This window comes from Dysidea avara, chromosome 12 (genome assembly GCF_963678975.1).
Source record: "Dysidea avara chromosome 12, odDysAvar1.4, whole genome shotgun sequence".
Taxonomy (NCBI): Eukaryota; Metazoa; Porifera; class Demospongiae; order Dictyoceratida; family Dysideidae; genus Dysidea; species Dysidea avara.
The window spans coordinates 11968092-11987011 of NC_089283.1; the positions used below are offsets into that span (position 1 = coordinate 11968092).

Sequence of the window (18920 nt, forward strand, 5' to 3'; positions counted from 1 at the left end):
CCCATTGGTGTAACAGTGTACCAGCTTCCCTCCACAATACCACTAACAGACGCCATTTTAATAGTTTTTGTAATGATTATTTTGTGTATGCATTGTCTTGTTTATAACTGTAGCTAACCATACTGTTTGTCTTTGTAGTTGTATTGTACATATGTATTGTAATGTCTCCTGCAAGGAAGAACGGCTTTAGCTGATTGTGTGAAGTTAAAAATATCTATCTATCTATCTTTTGGTAGTTAAAATACTACTAAACAAGCTGGTCCAAGTCACCTGTATTCTGCGACACCCGCATTTAGGACTTTTCACCCGCTCAGCTGAACAATTGTATTATCACCCGCATGCCAGCCAGAAACTCACTAGAGCCTTCCACTAAAATACATGAACATTCAGGACCTTCTGAAACTAGTAGACATCATGTGAAACACTATATATGATTGTGGCAATTATGTGAGATTTTAAACAGAATGCTGATGGCATGAGTTGCTTCTTATGGTGATAATCTGGGCTAAGGGCAGTTCACAGTTGATTATTCTACTGTTCTGTGTTGATATATAGTGATTCAGTGTGAGTATTAATACTGAGAGGAATTCTAACAAAGGAAAGTACAGGTGTGAGCTGTGACCACAGAGTCTCTGAAGCACTTTGTGTTAAAAACATAACAGGAATATTACCTGGTGAGGGGAGTTGATAAAGGTAAAAGTCCAGTCATATCTACATCCTGTGATGCAAACCAGACTGTCATGCAGGATGGCAGATGGGTATAACGATTGTAGCTGAGTAGTGAATAAGCTGCAGTTAACAGCAGTGTATAGACCTTATTCATTTAGAACAGTAAGCACCCTCTGGTGTCATGTGAAGCTGTACAAGGTTCCTTATTTACCATGGTAATGGATTTTCGGATGCCATTTTAAGTTCTAAACCTGGGCGAACACAATGGTTGCTATCATATTACCATAGTTGTGGTACTGCAAATGGCAAATTTGGTGGAGAACTGTGATGTTACTATGGTTTTGGTACTGCAAATAGCGAATATTGGCAGACAATTCCTTCACAACGGGTTATAAGCGCTATGAAATTAATTCAGTGAATAAGGTCTATAGGGGTAATGCACTTTAAACTACTAATTCGTGTATGAATATACTTGTTTTTGAGCCCTCATAAATGTGGGCTGACACTTTGCTAACTACAGGGAGCTGAGGGTAAATTCACCTGCACAAAGCTTCCAGAAGTTGGAAAGTCTGAGCTAAGCCTAAGGACTCAGCAGCACGGGTACGAGGCGTTCCACCATGGGGCTTTATACTCAGTAGTGCAGTAGTAGATAACCAAACTATTCCTAATTTTTTTACGTGTGGGTGAGCATTCCCATACACTGAAGTTTCAATGAGAGAGACTAAATCATGCAGCCCCAGAGTACTTTATTTTATTCCCAGGGTGACCAGCACCCCTTGCCACCACCCCCAGCACCGGATGGTAAGATCCTGGACAAAGATGTTTTAGACTAATGTGAAGGAAGCACCTGACCTTCAGGTCAAGTGCTCCAATCACTACTGGGCTGCCAGGGATGGATCTAGCTCCACGTAGGCAGGTTATAGCAGACCGCAGCAAGGAAAAACTAATGTAGCACCTCAGCCAATACATCACCAAGCTATATATAGGGCTGTTCCCTCTTCACAGAGAGCAGGGAAGCAATTCTCTTATAAACAGTAGGGTAGCAGCATTACCCATTCCCCCAAAGGTGGAAAACACAAAAGGGGTACGAACCCGTATGAAACTTCTTATGAAACACAACAAAACGAAACACAACGAGCCCGAGCCCCGTATGAAACACAACAAAATAATGACTTGCTTACCTTGACGCTCTCGCTGACAGCTTGTGGATCTCCGCGTCAAGATCAGACTCTAGCTCATCCATATTGAAGAAAGGCGAAAAGCTTTCTCTTCAAATTCGCGCGCCTGGTTTTTTTTGTCGTGATCACCGTTCAAATATATCAATATTTTGGCCAGCCCGTAAAGAATCTATTGTCCCTGGCTAGATGCCACCGATAGCATAGTACAAGACAAAAACTCTATAAAACAGGACAATGGCATTGCTTCAGTGCACAGTTCATTGCTTCAGTGCACAGTTCATTGCTTCAGTGCATTTGTGGAAGCCGATCCATTTCCTATCGTTCTGTTATTGTACTTGCTCCTGCAGGGCAATAGGTCAACAAGTCTACAGCTGCCTCTCTACCCATGCATACCCCTGTAGTTGCAAAAACTAGTGGGTTGTTCAACGAATTGACCACCATACTCACAATTGCATTTCAAATTATTTTTCAATGTTTAAAATCTTTAGCTATTATAAAAAATTCTGATGATTCCTTCCTTGTGGCCTTCGGACGTAATCTATTCACAGTAGCAAAATAAACAGACATTTCCTTCATGAATCCTATATTTAAATGATATAACTTACAGCACACAATATACCACAATCAACACCTTTAGTTTCTGGTCCTTGCCATATTTTGCACAGGAGAGAACCATGTGGAGCTAGCATCACTTTAGAAAAGTCAAAAACTGACTGAGCAAGTTTCTAAATAAATGAAATGAACAATTATGGTCTATACATTTAGTCAACCAGAAAACTAAACACCTGAATACCACAGACCCACCCAACTATTGGTGTCTTACCAGTATGCATTCCTGGTCCATGGCTTTGAAGCCTGAAGCATTCGGAGCCATATCACTAAAAATATGATGGTTGTAATAAACACACCTGTAGCAGTCATACACTATTATACATGCCTCATTATAAGATCTATTGGTCTGCCGTTTAAAATCTCACGTATCTTATCTTGAGTACCCTGAACAGTGAAGTCACCCATCACAGTGGTCACGCCTTCTATTGGATCAATATCTACAGAAGAAATTCAAACCAGTGAATACTAAAGTAGTACAGTGATGACCTATTTAGATCAACTTTTTGGATGATAAATCTCCCACCTTGCTTTCTATGCCGTCAGAGGTTTATCCAACGAGCACGCACACTCTTTATGTGCAGTAATTTAATGAAGATGCTTAATTGCATCACATGAGCATGCACATTGTTGTGGTGCTAGTATTATAAAAGAGCTTTTGTCTATTTTACTGCGGAAAGAGCTATGGAAGAGGTAACTAATAGAGTGTAGTATAGTACCTAAAACATACAGTTGTATGGGTACAATGTTGAGTCAAAGAAATTGTGAACTCTCAGCCCCTGAGTAACACCTTAATTTTACTCATGCAATACAACCAGCCTTTGGGCTGATAGACTCCATGTTGTACCCATATAACTATTATCCCCCCTCAAATATTATGGTATTATTCCTCAAAGCATGTATATTGTAATGCTCTAATAGAACTGTCAAATACTCTAATAGAGCAGTCACAGAATTCGAAGTAGACAAGCAATTTATGTAGTTACAAAGCCCTTTATTGATGTGTTTTTAATTTACCTACATTGGAGGGTATATTCCTAGCTTAGCAGTTACCCTTAACTGATGAAAAAAATGTCTACCAGAATGTTCATTTTCCGTTCACAAGCAATTGTATTTCTGAATAGCTGGCTCAGTGAATGGAGAAAGGCAGACTTAGTCTCACTATACTAACTGGTATAGCTCAATCTTAATTTTTATATGTAGTGAAATGTCAGGTGGCAACTACCCACTATTGTTAGGTTCTTTGTCTCAAACAAAATTTGATAGTAAATTATTTTTATACATAGCTAGCTTTGACTTTTTAACGTATTGAATATATTGCACAGCTAGATTTTGAATAGTTCTCCATCAACCATATATGAATCAATGACACATATGTATATGCACACATACACACACACACACACACACACACACACACACACACACACACACACACACACACACACACACACACACACACACACACACACACAGTCTTTGGTAGCCATGCGAGACATAACTATTGCCACCCAGTGAACCAGCACTGGGATGCCTGTGCACCACCACTCAGGCACTTGAGCCTTGTGCAGGAAAATCCTCCTGGGGCAGGGCTAGTAACCCGCAGGAGGACCGTCCAGGTCTCATGAAGAGAGATCGTGGAACCTAAAGTTCCACAATGACCTCAACACCACTAAGTGAGACAAGGACAGTTGGGCATTTGCTTCCCCAGCTTACACCAGGTACCCGATGTTATAGAGGTGGTTATTTATAAAGAGGCACCGTGTATTTTTTTTTGCAAAAAAAAAAAATTTTTTTTTCTTTCAGTTTTTAATTTCCAGTTTCGTTTTTTCTATTTCCCTATGTATATCAACACATAAGTATCTACATTCTACATGTATACAATGTTTTTCCCCATTATTATATGTATATCAATAAACTTACTATTAATGTCCACTGCAACTATTAGTCCATATTCTGAAGAATAGTTTTGTTTCTTTTTATCTTGTATCGTTGATGGTGGTGCTAGAACACATATATGTAATATGGAATCCATTACATGACCACACAATATAGCCAACCACTACATAGAAAAGTTTAGATATGTACTATATTTTATGAGAAAGTACAATGTAAAAATAAAGCTTGACTCTTCGATATAATTATTATAGACAATATACAAATTTGCATTTAAAAGTTGACTTATACGGTGGAATTCCTCTAGAATGGAGACTTTGGGACCCAGAATTTGCTGTGACAGAGACCTTTCAGAAGTAAAAATGTATGTATTGTGATCACCCTTATTATAGAGGATTTTTTTCTAAGTGTCCTTAATAGATCTAGTCTTGGGGAGGAGCAAATTCAGGGAACTTGAATTTGCTCCTCCCCAAGACTAGATCTATCAGGGAACTTGATAAGAGAGGTTCCACTTTAAACTGAACAATACATCTGTAGCATGGAAAGATTATTTACCTATGCAGGGGCGAATCCAGGAGAGGGGCACAGACAGGCTAAGGTGTAGGTGGTTGGGTAGAGCAGATTCGCTTATTAGCTGCTGTATTTTTGAAGCAGCAAATAATCACCATCTCACTGTAGATTTTTTCCACTATGGCCTGGCTGTGAAATCTTTAAACTGTCAAAAGGCTTTAAAACCAACAACACTTTAATTATTTTAGAGGCGCTGAATACGACGAAGGTGCTGGGTGATAGCTTGACAGCTGCTTTGACTTTGGTTTCAGGTGAGTTTGCAATAAATGGTAGTAATATGTATTTTTTTTTGGGGAGTATCAATTGATTTTGGCTTGACAAGGTTTGGTATTTCAATCAAAAGAAGCATGGCTCCTCCACAAGGGAAGACCCAAATGTCCCATCCTGAATCTGCCATTACTATGTAGTTTGATCAGTTGATAATTTGAAAGATATAATGCAGTAGACACAAGTTACTGCACACAGACACACATAGTACACTACTCACAAATGTGTGTTTGTACTTTTGTCATCATGATTATGGAATTTGCAGTATCAGCGTAATATGACATACTCACATTTTTTAGGTTTGACAATGGTATTCATCATTTTGCTAGCAGCCACCTGTGACCATGCCCCTGGTGCAGCCCCACAGTCTACCTGCAAAGATATATGTATATGTGTAATCTCACTGAATGATGTACATACAATATTACAAACGTACATAGTTGGTTAACCTTACTGTATAACAACATGAGTTTGGAAGTTACATTTGCAGTTTCATAGGGTATTATGTGTTAATGGATGCTATGTAACTAAATTCCAGGCCAGTGGCAAGGGAGTGTCACTCGTTTAGCCATTGTACTATGATCTGCGACTGCGATCAAGATCAATTTTCGATACTAACCATCAACTTTCACCAAAAATTTGTCTTGGCCATTGACCTGGTTTCACTATAATTTCATGCACATTACTTATGCAGTGATATGAAAACAGGACTGTTGTCCATCATGTAAAGTCAGCCTTAAGCTTGTTCGTCACTTTCACTGCACTTGAACATTGCAGTACAGTGGCTATTGCAGTGACACCTCCTTGAGTGGCATGAGATATCATTGTCAGTGGATCTTCAGCATTTTAATTAGCCAACATTGTGTAGAGCATGGTATTTGTATTTGCATCATGCACATCTGTACATACAACAACTGATCCTTTCTTCAACAAATTGTGTTTCTGATCAATTTCTATCAACTTGTAAGCACTACGACATCTGTAACCTTCAATCTGAGCCTGTCTGACATATGGATCCTGAAAAGGCCATAAAATGTCAACACACTCCAAGACAGTGACATACTGAAATGTGTCTTGTTAGCCAGAGGCTAGAACTTAATGTCTTTCCTTTGACAAATCTTTTACATAACAAATGAGAGGTAGTAAATGACTTCCTGTATGTAAACAGTCACATATTATCAAAATCAACAAGGGTATACCACAAACAGGAGGGAGGGAGGGTGGCAGGAGGGTTTATGGTCTGAGGCTGGAAATGTCTATTATCTATGGGCTGGGCAATGTTTTGGGCCTATTTTGGCCCCTAATGCGTTAATTATAGCTGATCATTTTCAGTATAATGTTTACATTTCACAGGTAAACTTTGCCATGTAATTTATGGAAATATTTGGACTTGAAATAACACTAAACAGGTTTCTCCTCGGGCTTCTCACTCATGTTCAATTTCTAGCGCAGATGCGCGGTTAGTAAGGTAAATGCGGGTATTTCCGGACAGCGCACAATTCCGGACACTTTATGTATAGCACCCAAGAATGAATCAACTAGAACACACTTTTCGATTTTTATAATCCCTATAAGAATAGCTATTCACACCAGAAATTTCAAGGCAATCCGTTGTTTCGTTCCTGGGCTAGCTTGGTAAAGGTGTCAAAGTGTCCGGAATTGTGCGCTGTCCGGAAATACCCGCATTTACCTTAAGATAAGTCAAACGAGACCATTACGAAACTGAGATCGAGTCTAAGTTCACTTCATGTACAAAGAGAAAACAAACCCACACTTCTTGTACGACAAGTAGCTACTTACGCATAACCTGTCCCGGTCGATCGTAACCTAGGAATTAGAACACAACAATACAATAAGCGCCTCTCCATTTCTAAACATAAAGAAGCGCACCTCGTGTCTTTGTAAGGGTGCGAGTTATGTTTGTTGCCACTCAGAGTTGTTGCTAAGTAAGAAAGACTTGACAATTTTGTGTTGTTTCATATTAAGTATAATCGGCACGAATAGTGGTGCATGATGGACGATAAAGTGCCACCAGGTAGCCCGAGTTCTACGGCCAATGGGGATGGTAAGCTGACGTGTTTAAGTACATCAGTACATCTACAAATTGCTGTTAAGTGAAAAGTATTTGTACCAGTTCAACCTACTTTGTCGCGTTCTCCAACACAGGTTCTTTAAAAGTGCTCGATTTTATACCAGTTCTGGAGAAGAATCTAGCCTTCCTTTCAGGTACATGTTTATATATAAATATACCACCGTGAATATGAGTTAGCATGTATATATTTTGATAATGTTTAAAAGTACACAGACAACTTTATCGTTACAAGCTATACAACCACAAAGATAATACGCTGACTTGTCACAAAGTTGATTGTGTGGTGATTAAATATATTTAGAAACTATATAATCTGTAATTGTAAGTCACATGGAGGTCATTAAATATGAATGATGGTTGATTGTAAAAGAGTTATTGATGGTAGAGCAAAGACTAGGAGGGCAATGTTGACATTACATTCATTCCCATGTTGCTGGTGTGTCTGGTATATGTTACAACTGATACCCTTATGCATATGACAACACATTAACTAACAATAAATGGCTTGATTTGTTATATGTATTCTGTTGTCCATACTCAACAAGGCTTTGTTTAGTACCATCTTCCTTTAGGTGCTAGGGAGAGGAAACGTCCTATTTTAACAGTTCCTTCCTCTGGCATTAAGAGCCTGGAGCAAAAAGATGGTTTCAAAAACCTTCTCACCACTGTAGAATGTTTATCAGCACAAATAAGGTGAGTCCATATCTCTATAGTTATAGTTATACATTGATATTAGCACCCATTAATTTGCTAAGGAATCAGTTATTCAGCTTTCTATGTAACAATTGCTTTTCCTTTGATGATGTACAGCCTGTATATACCACATTTCTCATCTATATGAATCACTTAATAGTTGATTGCTTGGAATCTACAACATCTACACGATGCATTGATCAACATAGATTAGGTTATGTGGTATGTGATGTTAGTTTTGAAAGAAAATTTTTGAAGGCATAGGAATACTAGTAGTTGTTTGATGTATAGGACTTGACATACTGTTTGTAGGTGTAGTAATCTGAAGACCCAAAATCAGAGAAGTTTGATTTGAGTCTGACTCCAAAATCCCAAAATTGTTGACCAGAAAATGTGACCGGATCTGTGAAAATGGATCTTATAGCCTTTCCAATTGCATGTACTTGGCAATCCATAACTTGACTTGTGAGTATGGTACCAGCCTGAAGTTTGGTCACTTTACATTCCCAACATTGCACTATTCCTGGATGTTATTTTAAGACAATAGATTAAACACATGATGAGTTATGACTCGTCAAACCTGGAAATTTGGAAAAACTATTAGTACTCCTTTGTACAGATCTGTCACAAATATGTACAGCTGATACCATTTAGAATAGTGGTGGCTATAATAGGTAAGGTTTGAGTCCAGAAATATACAGTAGGATAAAACGTTTGGGGCCTTAACTTGTAGAAGTTGGACTAGTGGTTGGTGAGTAGTAGTAGTGGTGGCTATTTTTTATTTGAGTACTGGTCGGTGCTGATAATTGGGCACGTTTGTAAGAATAATAAATCACTTGTGGCCAAGATATTGAGACAAACTTGGCACTTGAATTTACTTCATGCTATAGTAGTCTATTGACCTCATTGTAAAACTGTGAATATAATTGTAGTATTTGTAAACTTCTTGGGACACCATTAAAGATTATTCATACAATTTTGTGACAATCAAATTACATTACTTGAATATATTTGCAGTCCTGAGCTATTGACCTTGGGTGTGATAGTATTAGCAGATGGTCGTCACTCATCTAGTGCTCTATGTAAATCATTACTGGAACATATTTCAGTGAGTGAAATGTATTCGTACATATGATGTGTATTTTTGAGTATCAAGTTTTGTGTGATTTCATTTTAGTTTATCCTGTTATGCCATTGGTTTGTCTGTGTGTTTGATGATTTGAGTTATTCTCGTCCCTCTATAGCTTCAATGGCAGTTCACTATTCATCATGTCTACTTAATGCGAGTTCATAATCCCCTACCTCTAAGAAAAAATGCAACTTCAGATAAAAGCAACGATAAACTTCAGGTATATACGTATATAGTCAAAATGTTTCTTTATAAATCACACATGTAAATTCATATGTTTATGTGTGCATAATAGTAATACAGTATGTGTAACTCTGACTAAGCAAAGTTGACACAGCATTTTTTTTATTCATTGATCCTAGACTACTATGAAAGACTTATTCCACCCTGTTTGTTTTTGTACTGTAGATAACATACTGTTATGATGAAGAAAGCTTAAAGAAGTTTATATTAGTTGACAATTTAACATCAGAGTTTGGAGGTGACATAAACTATGATCATAATCACTGGATATATATAAGATCGGTAAGCAATACAATTATATTTAGATTTCTATACATATATCTTATATTGCTATTTATAGAATTATGAGAAGATAATTTTACAATGGGATAAAGCTAAGGAAGAGTTACCCGGGATGCGTACTGGCCTGGCATGTGCTCAGTTAGTACGTACAGTCAAAGAAGCTGAGAAACAAATGCACGAACACTTGAAATTGAAGGAGATCATTTACAACAAAATTTGTGATGCAGCAGAATTAATAGAAAATTTCTTAAGGTAATAAAAGATTTCTAGAGGTACATATATGTGCAGTCTACACGTATACCACACATGTACATATATACTAGGTGCATGTAATTGTCCCAATGTAAATTCTGACCATCTTGCTATTCCTTTTGTGGAGGTAAAAAGGGTAAACTGTATGGCCAGGTGCAAGGCTAGCACTGTTGATGTAAGATGTTTTATAAGTCATCGTGATCTTATGAATTCTTGTAACATAATATGAACTTTGTATGGTCTGGCCTGTGTACTGTGTGGAGCTTAGAGTACAAGTGGGAATTTTAGTTGGTTATCCTGTGCGGTTATTCTGTTGTGAAGCAGTACTTTGTGTTATTAGTGGGTTTCACGTGCAGAGAAGGAGTTTGTTCAGTATTAGGTTACTGCTTGCCAAGCACATTATGAAACCTGATCTTTGCAGTGCTCTGGCTTTGTAAAGTGCTGGCTTTATTCAGTTATGATATCATATATGGTTGTTAAGGCTGCATCCCATTTCACTTTCATTGAGTGCTTGTGTTGTGGCAGCTATAGTAGTGTAGAAAATCATCAATGCTTCATCAAGACTTCCTAAAACCTTTACATCTAGTGTATGGCCTATTCCAGGTGATTGTTAATTCGTTTTTCCTTGTCAAGACCTTATTCATTTTGATCTTTCCGAGGCTTTTCCCTTCTCAATACATGTATTGATCGACTTACAAAGACACTTGTCAAGTTTACCACTGTTTCCCTCACTTCTGAATAAATGCATATAGAGTGTGGTAATAGGGATTTACCTTATTTAAGAGTAATTGGGTAAAGTGAAATCACCACTTACATGTTGATTGACCTTGCTGGTTTTAATGATTGCAAAATAAACCTAGAGAATGGCATATGGCACCATACTGTTTTTCCCCTTCCCTTTTCCCCATTGGGTGACAATGAAAACACCCTTGACAGTTTGAGTTAAACTTTAGAGTACATTATTCATAGCTTATAATTACACGGCTGTAAGGATTTGTCAGGCATCTCACCATTATTGAACATGTTTCCTGCCTGAGCTAACCTATACCCTGTAGGTAGGTGGGAAGGGAAATTGGTTTTTAAGTGTTGTGTGCACACATTACATTGTGTTCATGTTTAATTGTTTAGCTACTTGAGACATCCAGACATGCAGTACATCAGTATGGCTTGTACGCTGGACTATGTAGAGTTGACAGAGAAGCTAGCATTGTTACAGGCTGAAATAAAGGAAGAACATGTTGACTTTGATAAGTTCTGGTCTGAGCACAAAACACTACTGGACAGAGTTATGAATTTTTCATTGTTTAATAGACTAGTGACCAAGGTAAAATGTTGTAAACATGTTTCATAATCCTGAGTTAAGCAAGTGCAAAGTATGGGTGGACGTATTGCATGTTTTAATTGCTATGCATAGATGTATGTCAATATAAAACCAGGGTTTGTTGCATGTGTATGGACAGAAAATGTCATTCACTCATTTCACTATTGTGTATGTCCTTATATATGTGTATCATTTTGGTCTATGTTCAGATGAGTACAATAGTCATTGTACATTTGCTGTACGTTTGTTGTTTAACAAAAGCAACTGTGTGTAATTCTAGTTTCCACACATGTGTATGAAACCAGTCAAATATTACCTTTGATGCTACTAGAAAGATAGCACAAGGAAAATTGATCTATTGATTATTTGCATGCATTCTCATTTTATCATTACAAGGTAGTAAGTACCATATGTGGAGAAGCAGTCTTTGAACCTTGATACTGAAATTAATACAGTGAAACCTTTTAATAGTAACATACAGTATACATGTACTGTACAACAAGAGATTGTGATAGAAGAAATTAAATGTCAACAAAAATTGTGAAATTGTAGATCTAACACATCCACTTTTGTAGACACTCATCATGCAATTAAGAGGTTATGATTCTTATACTTACTGATTCATCAACTTGTTTTTTCATCAAAATTTCTTGTATAGTCTCAATAAAGAGGTGGCCTTACTATTGAGGTGAACTACACTATTATTGGGACTTGTACAGTACTTGACATGACTACCATAACAAGATATATGTAATATTGTGTCATCATTTACATCACTTGTTATGTGTTTATTGATCAGGTTAATGGAATAGTGAGTGGCTATTTGGATGACCTCACTGCTGATCTGGTGGTCGGTGATAACTTGACTACAGCAACACAACTTGGTGAACAACATGAGGCGTTTACTAGAAAATGCATGGAGGTGTGTGCATGTCATATGCTGTATACGCATGTGCATGTGTTGCACAAATCGTATATGTTTGTGCATATCTGTGTACATGTAGGCATGTTTATATGTGTTTGTTTGTACCTGTAGACAGTTAGTGGACATTTACAAGAAGTCAAAGAAGAAGGAAAGCATTTGTGTGAACCATTGAATGTGACTGGTGAAGAGTTTGTATACCAGGACACCAATATTAAGGTGACTATACACACATGTCAGCTTGCTAATGTACTGTACATGTCTCAACTTTCAGGAGATGAATTCAACTGTTAAAAAGAACATGGCCAGTTTAAAAGACCTCAATAGATCTCTGATGCAGAAATGTCAACAAAAGAGAGATCTTTTGATGGTGGCTGTGAAGTACCATTACTTGTGTACACAGGTACTGTATGCATGTATATATAAGAGTGGGGTCTGCTTATATACATTTGATCACTACACATGTATAACTGGGCCTGTATAGCTGGTAAGCTAGATATTATTGTTATGTATGTGTACACACGCTGTAGTGTGAGCGGTGGTATAAGGAAACAGAAGACGTCTTGGCTACACAGTCTGTTGGTGATATGGACAAAAAAGGTATGGCAGTAGCCTGTATTTGTCTCTCATTTCTAAAAACATATTTACTATGTACTGTATATTACATGAATCATATCTTTGTATGTACACACATACGGTATATCACAGTTAATTGTATATAGTAATAGGGTGTGTGCTCTATTATCCACTGTTGCCTTTGTAACAAACATGTGTATGCTGACAGTATGTGCCTGTATAACATATTATGTGTGTGATAAAGGAAATTATGATAAGCTTGAGCGTGTGTGTATACAGTAGGTACAGTACATCCTCTTGAAAGTGCTAATATGTATATAGTGCTACAGTCTGTGTATAGTGTTGTTACTCAATATTCCCACTTTATTTGTGGAAATACGTAATACACTGTGTAAATATTGCATTACAGGGTGTATACATAAATCTACTACGTATAAATACTGTACTTGTAGTACATGCACACACATACATGTATGCAAACACCATGCATGCATGCACACACGTACACACGCACACACACACACACTTGTTCATGAGTACACTGCAACTGTTAAAGAGATCAGCCTCGCACCTTGTACTATTTATTAGGGGCAGTAACTGCAATGCAAGTACTAAATAACTGCTCAAAGAAAATGTCAACAAAACAAATCACAGCACTGAAGGAGCTGGGTACTTGTTTACCAGAAAAATCATTTAAGAAGAAAACAAATAAGCTAACTGATAAATGTAAACAGGTAAACAATAAACTTCTTGTGTAAGAAATAAATAATTGTTGTGGATATTTCCTTATTAAGGTTGCTGAAAAACTTGAAGCTCGTAAAGCTAGTTATTTGAAAATTGTGGCCGCAACTATGAAGCCTCCAGTTCGTCCTGATGTGCCTGCAGAATCAATCCAACCAGTACAACCTGCTCAACCAGTACAAACTAATCAACAGGATTATAAGGCTAAACCAGTCCAACCTGCACACCCTATTCAACAAGTTAAACCTACTCAACAGGATCAGCAAGCTAAACCAGTGCAACCTGTGCATAAGTCAGTACAATCTGCGCATCAACCAGTACAACCTGCACACCAATCTGTAAAACCTGCACACCAACCTGTTCAACCTAAACGATCAGCTGAATTACTTACACAATCAGAGAAATACCCACAGTCTAAAGTCATTACTCTCTCACCTAATCATTCTGTACCTACCACTTTTCCTCGTTTAGAAAATGGAACTGCTCGACCTCTGTCACCAGTAAGAGTGTGTGCTTTTTGTAACGTGTGTGTTTACTTGTGTGTTGTGTGTAGACCGTACTGGACCACTTTGATGGACAACAATTGCTGCCCATGCAGCGTATCTTTAAAGAGCTTGTTTTAACTGAGAAAGCTTATGTGAAAGACTTAGCATCAGTGATGGATGTACGTGAATGTGTGTGTGTGTGTGTATGGGGGGGGGGGGGGGGGGGGGGGTACAATGCCTGATACAGCACACTTACTTAATATGTATTTGTTCTATAGATATGTGATATATTCCAGTGTATGCATTGTTTATTTGTTTTAGAAAGTTTTTATTATTATTCATGATTATGTATGTTATTTTACAGGGCTACTATAATGAGATGGACCCTCACAGCATGGATGTTCCACTAAAGTTACGTGGGAAAAGATCACAGGTGTTTGGAAATCTAGATGAAATCTATGATTTTCATAGCAGGTGTGTGTATAGAACATATATACACTGTACATACTGCTCTGTAATATCTACATGTATACAGCAGTATACATACTTATAAGTACAGCTCTACATTGTGTGTAAACATACAAATACTGTATGTGTCTATGATGAAACATAATATGTGTCTATGATGAAATATGTATATTTTTTTGTGCATACATAGTATATTTGCTTATTTATCTGTACATTATATGTACTACACTTGGGTGTGTTGTGCTCACACTGCCATCAAGCATTAGATATGATGTATGTTGATTTTTGTTTAACAGATTTTTCCTTCATGCATTGGAAAAGTATGATGATTCACCAGAGCAAGTCGGAGAATGTTTTCTAGCACATGTATGTGAATTGTTAATAACACACAGACACACACACAGACACACACACATACTGTACATACACACACACGTATAGTCACATACTTGACTACTTTTCGAGTAGGATATGTGCTGTGTACAGTAATGTACAGGATTGTTGTTTTGACATTATCACCACATGTCACATTAAGTTGCCTACAATTGCATGTCTGAGATGTGACATGGTATTTATACACATCCCTTAACACAAGTTACTGCATTCCCTACATTGTAAACAATGCACACATAATTTCAGAGTAATTATATATGACAATCAAAATTCATTTGATCAATGATCCATGTACGTATAGTTTATTGGGCCATTTGAAAATGTTTTTTTTATAAACAGTGTATGTAAGTGTACCTGAATCCCAGAAACATGATACACCATGGTATACTGTATGTGTGGTACTGTATTTACTGTACGTAATTTTCTTATCACAGAGTCAGAGGTTCAGACTATATGAAGCTTACTGTAAGAACCGTAGCAATTCTAATGCTCTCATTGCTGATGACACAGCCTGCAATGCATTCTTTAAAGTAAGTATAAAGTGTGCTTACAACCTGTGTGTTTGTGCGTGTGTATGTGGTATGTTTGCATGAGATGAGCATGTACATACACATGTATGCATATGTAATTATGTACATACATAAATGTACTATATTGTATTTTGCGTGGGAGGATCAAAAAGTGCTGATGAATGCTGTATTTTCCATACAGTACCAGTTAGCTACATAACTACTGTATGAGTCATATAGTACAGTTATGTAAGGAATGTCACAAAAACAATCCCACTCATACAGCATGAATGATCACATTGTAAATTGTTAAAAGTAACAAAACTAATCCTACCAGTTTGTTCTACAATTAGAAATAGGTGATATGAAGTTACTGATGGTCTTATCACCAAATTTGAATTGGTTTCAGGCACTTGAGATGCATGCTCCCAGCAAGACAACCAGGAAGTACAATATACAGTACATGTAATTATCATTTAAAGTGCTGTCTATGCTTGCATGAAAAATATGTGGGGGGCGGGGGGGGCTAATAAAGCAGCACCCAGCTTCACCTTGAGCTGCATTAACCTCTATATTTTCCATACACACGCACGGTAGTGCTTTTATAACATACATTTATCATATTTATTGTTGATAAATTGCATATTTTCTCTTATCACTGTAGCAAATTCAATTGAGCCTGGGCCATGAATTACCACTAAGTTCATATCTACTAAAACCTGTTCAGAGAATAACAAAATATCAGCTACTGTTAAAGGTAAGTTCACGTTAATATTATGTGTGTAAATGTATGTATGTAAGAATTTGTGAAAAAGCTCAACATGTAATTTTAGCAAATGCTTCACTAGCCCAGTAGCTCTCATGAAATTTCCTTTGCAAACTACTGTAGATGTTTCTAATGGCTACTTGGTCAAACCAGTTAGTGGCTTATTGAATACAGTGTTCATACTGAATAGGGTCTGTTTTGGGTGTAGACAGCAAACACACTGTTATTATCTTCTTAGATGTTTTTATAGCAAAGTTTTGGATATACACCTGGTGCCTTCTATATATGAACATGCTTGCATGTATAGTTGAATGCATCATTGAAAGGCTATAACATATAATGTGGATGTTGTGTATGTAAAAAAAGTGCATGAGGTTTGAGGAGCTCTAAAGTGTAAAGTGTATTACTACATCAATTGTTATAGGAATTAATGGATAGCTGTGCTGATTCACAAGAAATCTTTGAGAGCTTGAAGGTATTTCAATTCATTGTATTAAATATACAAAATAATGCACACTTATTAATTTACAGAAAGCATTTGATGAGATGTTGAAAATCCTACGATGTCTGAACCAATCTATGGATGTTGTAGGCTTGAAAGGATTTCCGGTAAGGAAGAATACTCATGTATGATGCGTGCGTATGGTACATATATAAGATGTACAAGTATCTACCTTGACAGCTAAAAAGTTCCATATGCACGTACGTATTCAGATTAGTGAATGTCTCTAACTGTACAGTATCTCTTACTGTAAAGAGATTAGCTAGTGGACACTTTTATCAATATGTCCACTAATCTCTTTCAGTTAACTACAGTAAGAGATCTTGCTACATGTTGTTTCAGTGATACATGGTATTCAAAGACCTTTTAAATATGTACTCACCTTAGACATTGCTACCAGTAAATAATGCACTTTACATGTAACAATTCTGTTCTCCTATAGGGTAACTTGGTAGATCAAGGGAGACTTCTTGCACAAGTGAGTGGCACTTATGCTCCTTACTCGATACTGTAATTTCTATGTAAAATGCATAGTATATGTTTGTATATATATGTGTGTGTTTGTAATGTGTTTTATGTGTACCTGTTTTCTGTTATAGGAAAAATTTGTTATTGTTGAGAGCAACACACGTGCACGTACAAAAAAGACACTATTTGCAAAGAACAAAGAACGTCATGTGTTCTTGTTTGAGAAAGTGTTGGTACTTAGCAAGAAAACTACCGGTGTGGATGCCAAAAAACCAGCCTCATTCTTGTACAAAGAACACTACTTCGTAAGTACTGTATATTGCATACATACCAGTTGCAGTATTTAAGTGTGTGCACAGTGTGGCTTGTGGTCCATGTATACAACAGAATTTTCTTATATATATGTAACACTTGTGTGTGTACACTGTAGATGACAGATCTGTCATTGAGGGAAATCAATGATCAGAAGACATGTTTATTTTTGATGGTTTTTGGTCAGCATAAACCCATCACATTACAAGTATGTCAATATTGTAACTTACAGTATTTATACATATGTGTACAGTGATGAGTCAATTACCTTACTAATATGCAGGTGTTCATACAACTGTAAATCAAACAGTCGTTCATTCAATTACTCTAATAGAGCATACACCTGTTGACAAATACTCTAATAAAACAGTCTTTTTTGCATTGTGATAATCGACTGTTTGGTTAATTGACTCTCCACTCTATTTGTATTATGCAAGCTGGTGCATAGTAGTTTACTTCTGGTTTCGTTTTCATGTAAATATGCACACTGTCATATGTGTTGTTCTACAGGCAGATTCACAGGAAGTTAAGGAAGCTTGGGAATCAGAAATCCGAAGACTTCTAGAAATGCAATTTGGTTTATTAAAAGGTGATAAATGAACTAATAACATTGCACTACTCCTTCATTCATTGTTGTACAGAACAAGCATTAATGAGCCCAACAAAAGAAAAGGAGGCATCGTTATCAGGTATGCTGCCTTTAGTGATGTTATGTTTGTGTCATTTGTATGTATGCTGTAGGACCATTTACTTCAACTTTGAAACGTGGAGCATCTCTTTCTAAGTTTGAGTAAGTCAAATGCACAATGCTGTATTATCTTTGAGAGGTTACGTATGCATATGTGCTACGTTGTATGTGTACCATTTTACATATTGTTGTCTTAATTGTGCATTTCAATTGATATATACAGGGCTGCTACTATTAAACCTCTAGTCACCAGTCCTACCAGTTCAGTTCTTAGTGAAGGGAGTCCATTATCTGATCCTGAGAGTGATGAAGAAGAAATCGGTTTCTACACTGATGAGGATGACGAAGATGGAGAAACAGGATTTTCAGATGGCAGCATTCTTAACAGTGACGAAGATGTTGCTTACGAAAGTTTGGTATGTGCCATATTGAATAGATGTGCTTGCAAGTTTTAGTGTGTGTGTGTATATTTACTTCTTTGCTTGTTTGAAAAGCACATAAGATCTATGTATTTTTTAACAGGCTCCTGGTGCTCACAAATGGTACAGGGCCACATCAGATTATGCACCTGGCTCTACTGATAATGACGTGGCATTAGTGGAGGACCAAATTGTGGAGTTGTTGGGTATCAGCCAGTATGGGTGGTGGTGGGTACGTGTCACGAATCATAACAATGAACTACAACAAGGATGGGCGCCTGCCAGTTACTTAGAAACGTGCAGCAACTGATTGTATATATTTTTGTGAATATATTTTTATTACATTATTTTGTGTACCATATGATCTGTCTTATAAATGTATGTTGCAAGGCTATCCGTAAACACATAATTTTTTCAGAGTAATGCTACGAATTAGACTATCTCTGGTAAAGCTAGCAAAGGGATTTATG

The 18920-nt window shown here is 37.1% G+C and overlaps 3 protein-coding genes across 3 annotated transcripts in view; 1 reads left to right on the forward strand and 2 right to left on the reverse strand.

The window, feature by feature from the left end:
• Positions 1-2008, reverse strand: part of LOC136240488 (uncharacterized) — a 29412-nt gene extending 27404 nt beyond the window's left edge. Inside the window, exon 1 of the mRNA XM_066031478.1 lies at positions 1851-2008. Within this exon, the coding sequence (XP_065887550.1) occupies positions 1851-1912 (62 nt within the window). The 5' untranslated portion in view covers positions 1913-2008. The remainder of the gene's footprint in view (positions 1-1850) is intronic.
• Positions 2009-2296: 288 nt separating this feature from the next.
• LOC136240354 (ribosomal RNA large subunit methyltransferase E-like) lies at positions 2297-7059 on the reverse strand. The gene is made up of 9 exons (XM_066031305.1): positions 6990-7059; positions 6253-6343; positions 6099-6206; positions 5480-5561; positions 4380-4460; positions 2785-2896; positions 2671-2725; positions 2479-2572; positions 2297-2428 (listed from the first exon to the last, which is right to left on the reverse strand). The coding sequence occupies exons 1-9, from the start codon at positions 7055-7057 to the stop codon at positions 2316-2318; spliced, it is 804 nt and encodes a 267-aa protein (XP_065887377.1). The 5' UTR covers positions 7058-7059; the 3' UTR covers positions 2297-2315.
• Positions 7042-18859, forward strand: LOC136240353 (guanine nucleotide exchange factor DBS-like). The gene is made up of 30 exons (XM_066031304.1): positions 7042-7135; positions 7194-7254; positions 7356-7415; positions 7854-7974; positions 8992-9082; positions 9219-9323; positions 9512-9628; positions 9687-9880; positions 11009-11204; positions 12001-12123; positions 12238-12342; positions 12398-12526; positions 12654-12723; positions 13288-13433; positions 13494-13940; positions 13994-14104; positions 14290-14399; positions 14690-14759; positions 15221-15316; positions 15960-16052; positions 16486-16536; positions 16593-16670; positions 17006-17041; positions 17163-17336; positions 17462-17551; positions 17854-17932; positions 17985-18032; positions 18085-18133; positions 18255-18447; positions 18554-18859. The coding sequence occupies exons 2-30, from the start codon at positions 7200-7202 to the stop codon at positions 18758-18760; spliced, it is 3444 nt and encodes a 1147-aa protein (XP_065887376.1). The 5' UTR covers positions 7042-7135; positions 7194-7199; the 3' UTR covers positions 18761-18859.
• Positions 18860-18920: the final 61 nt, after the last annotated feature.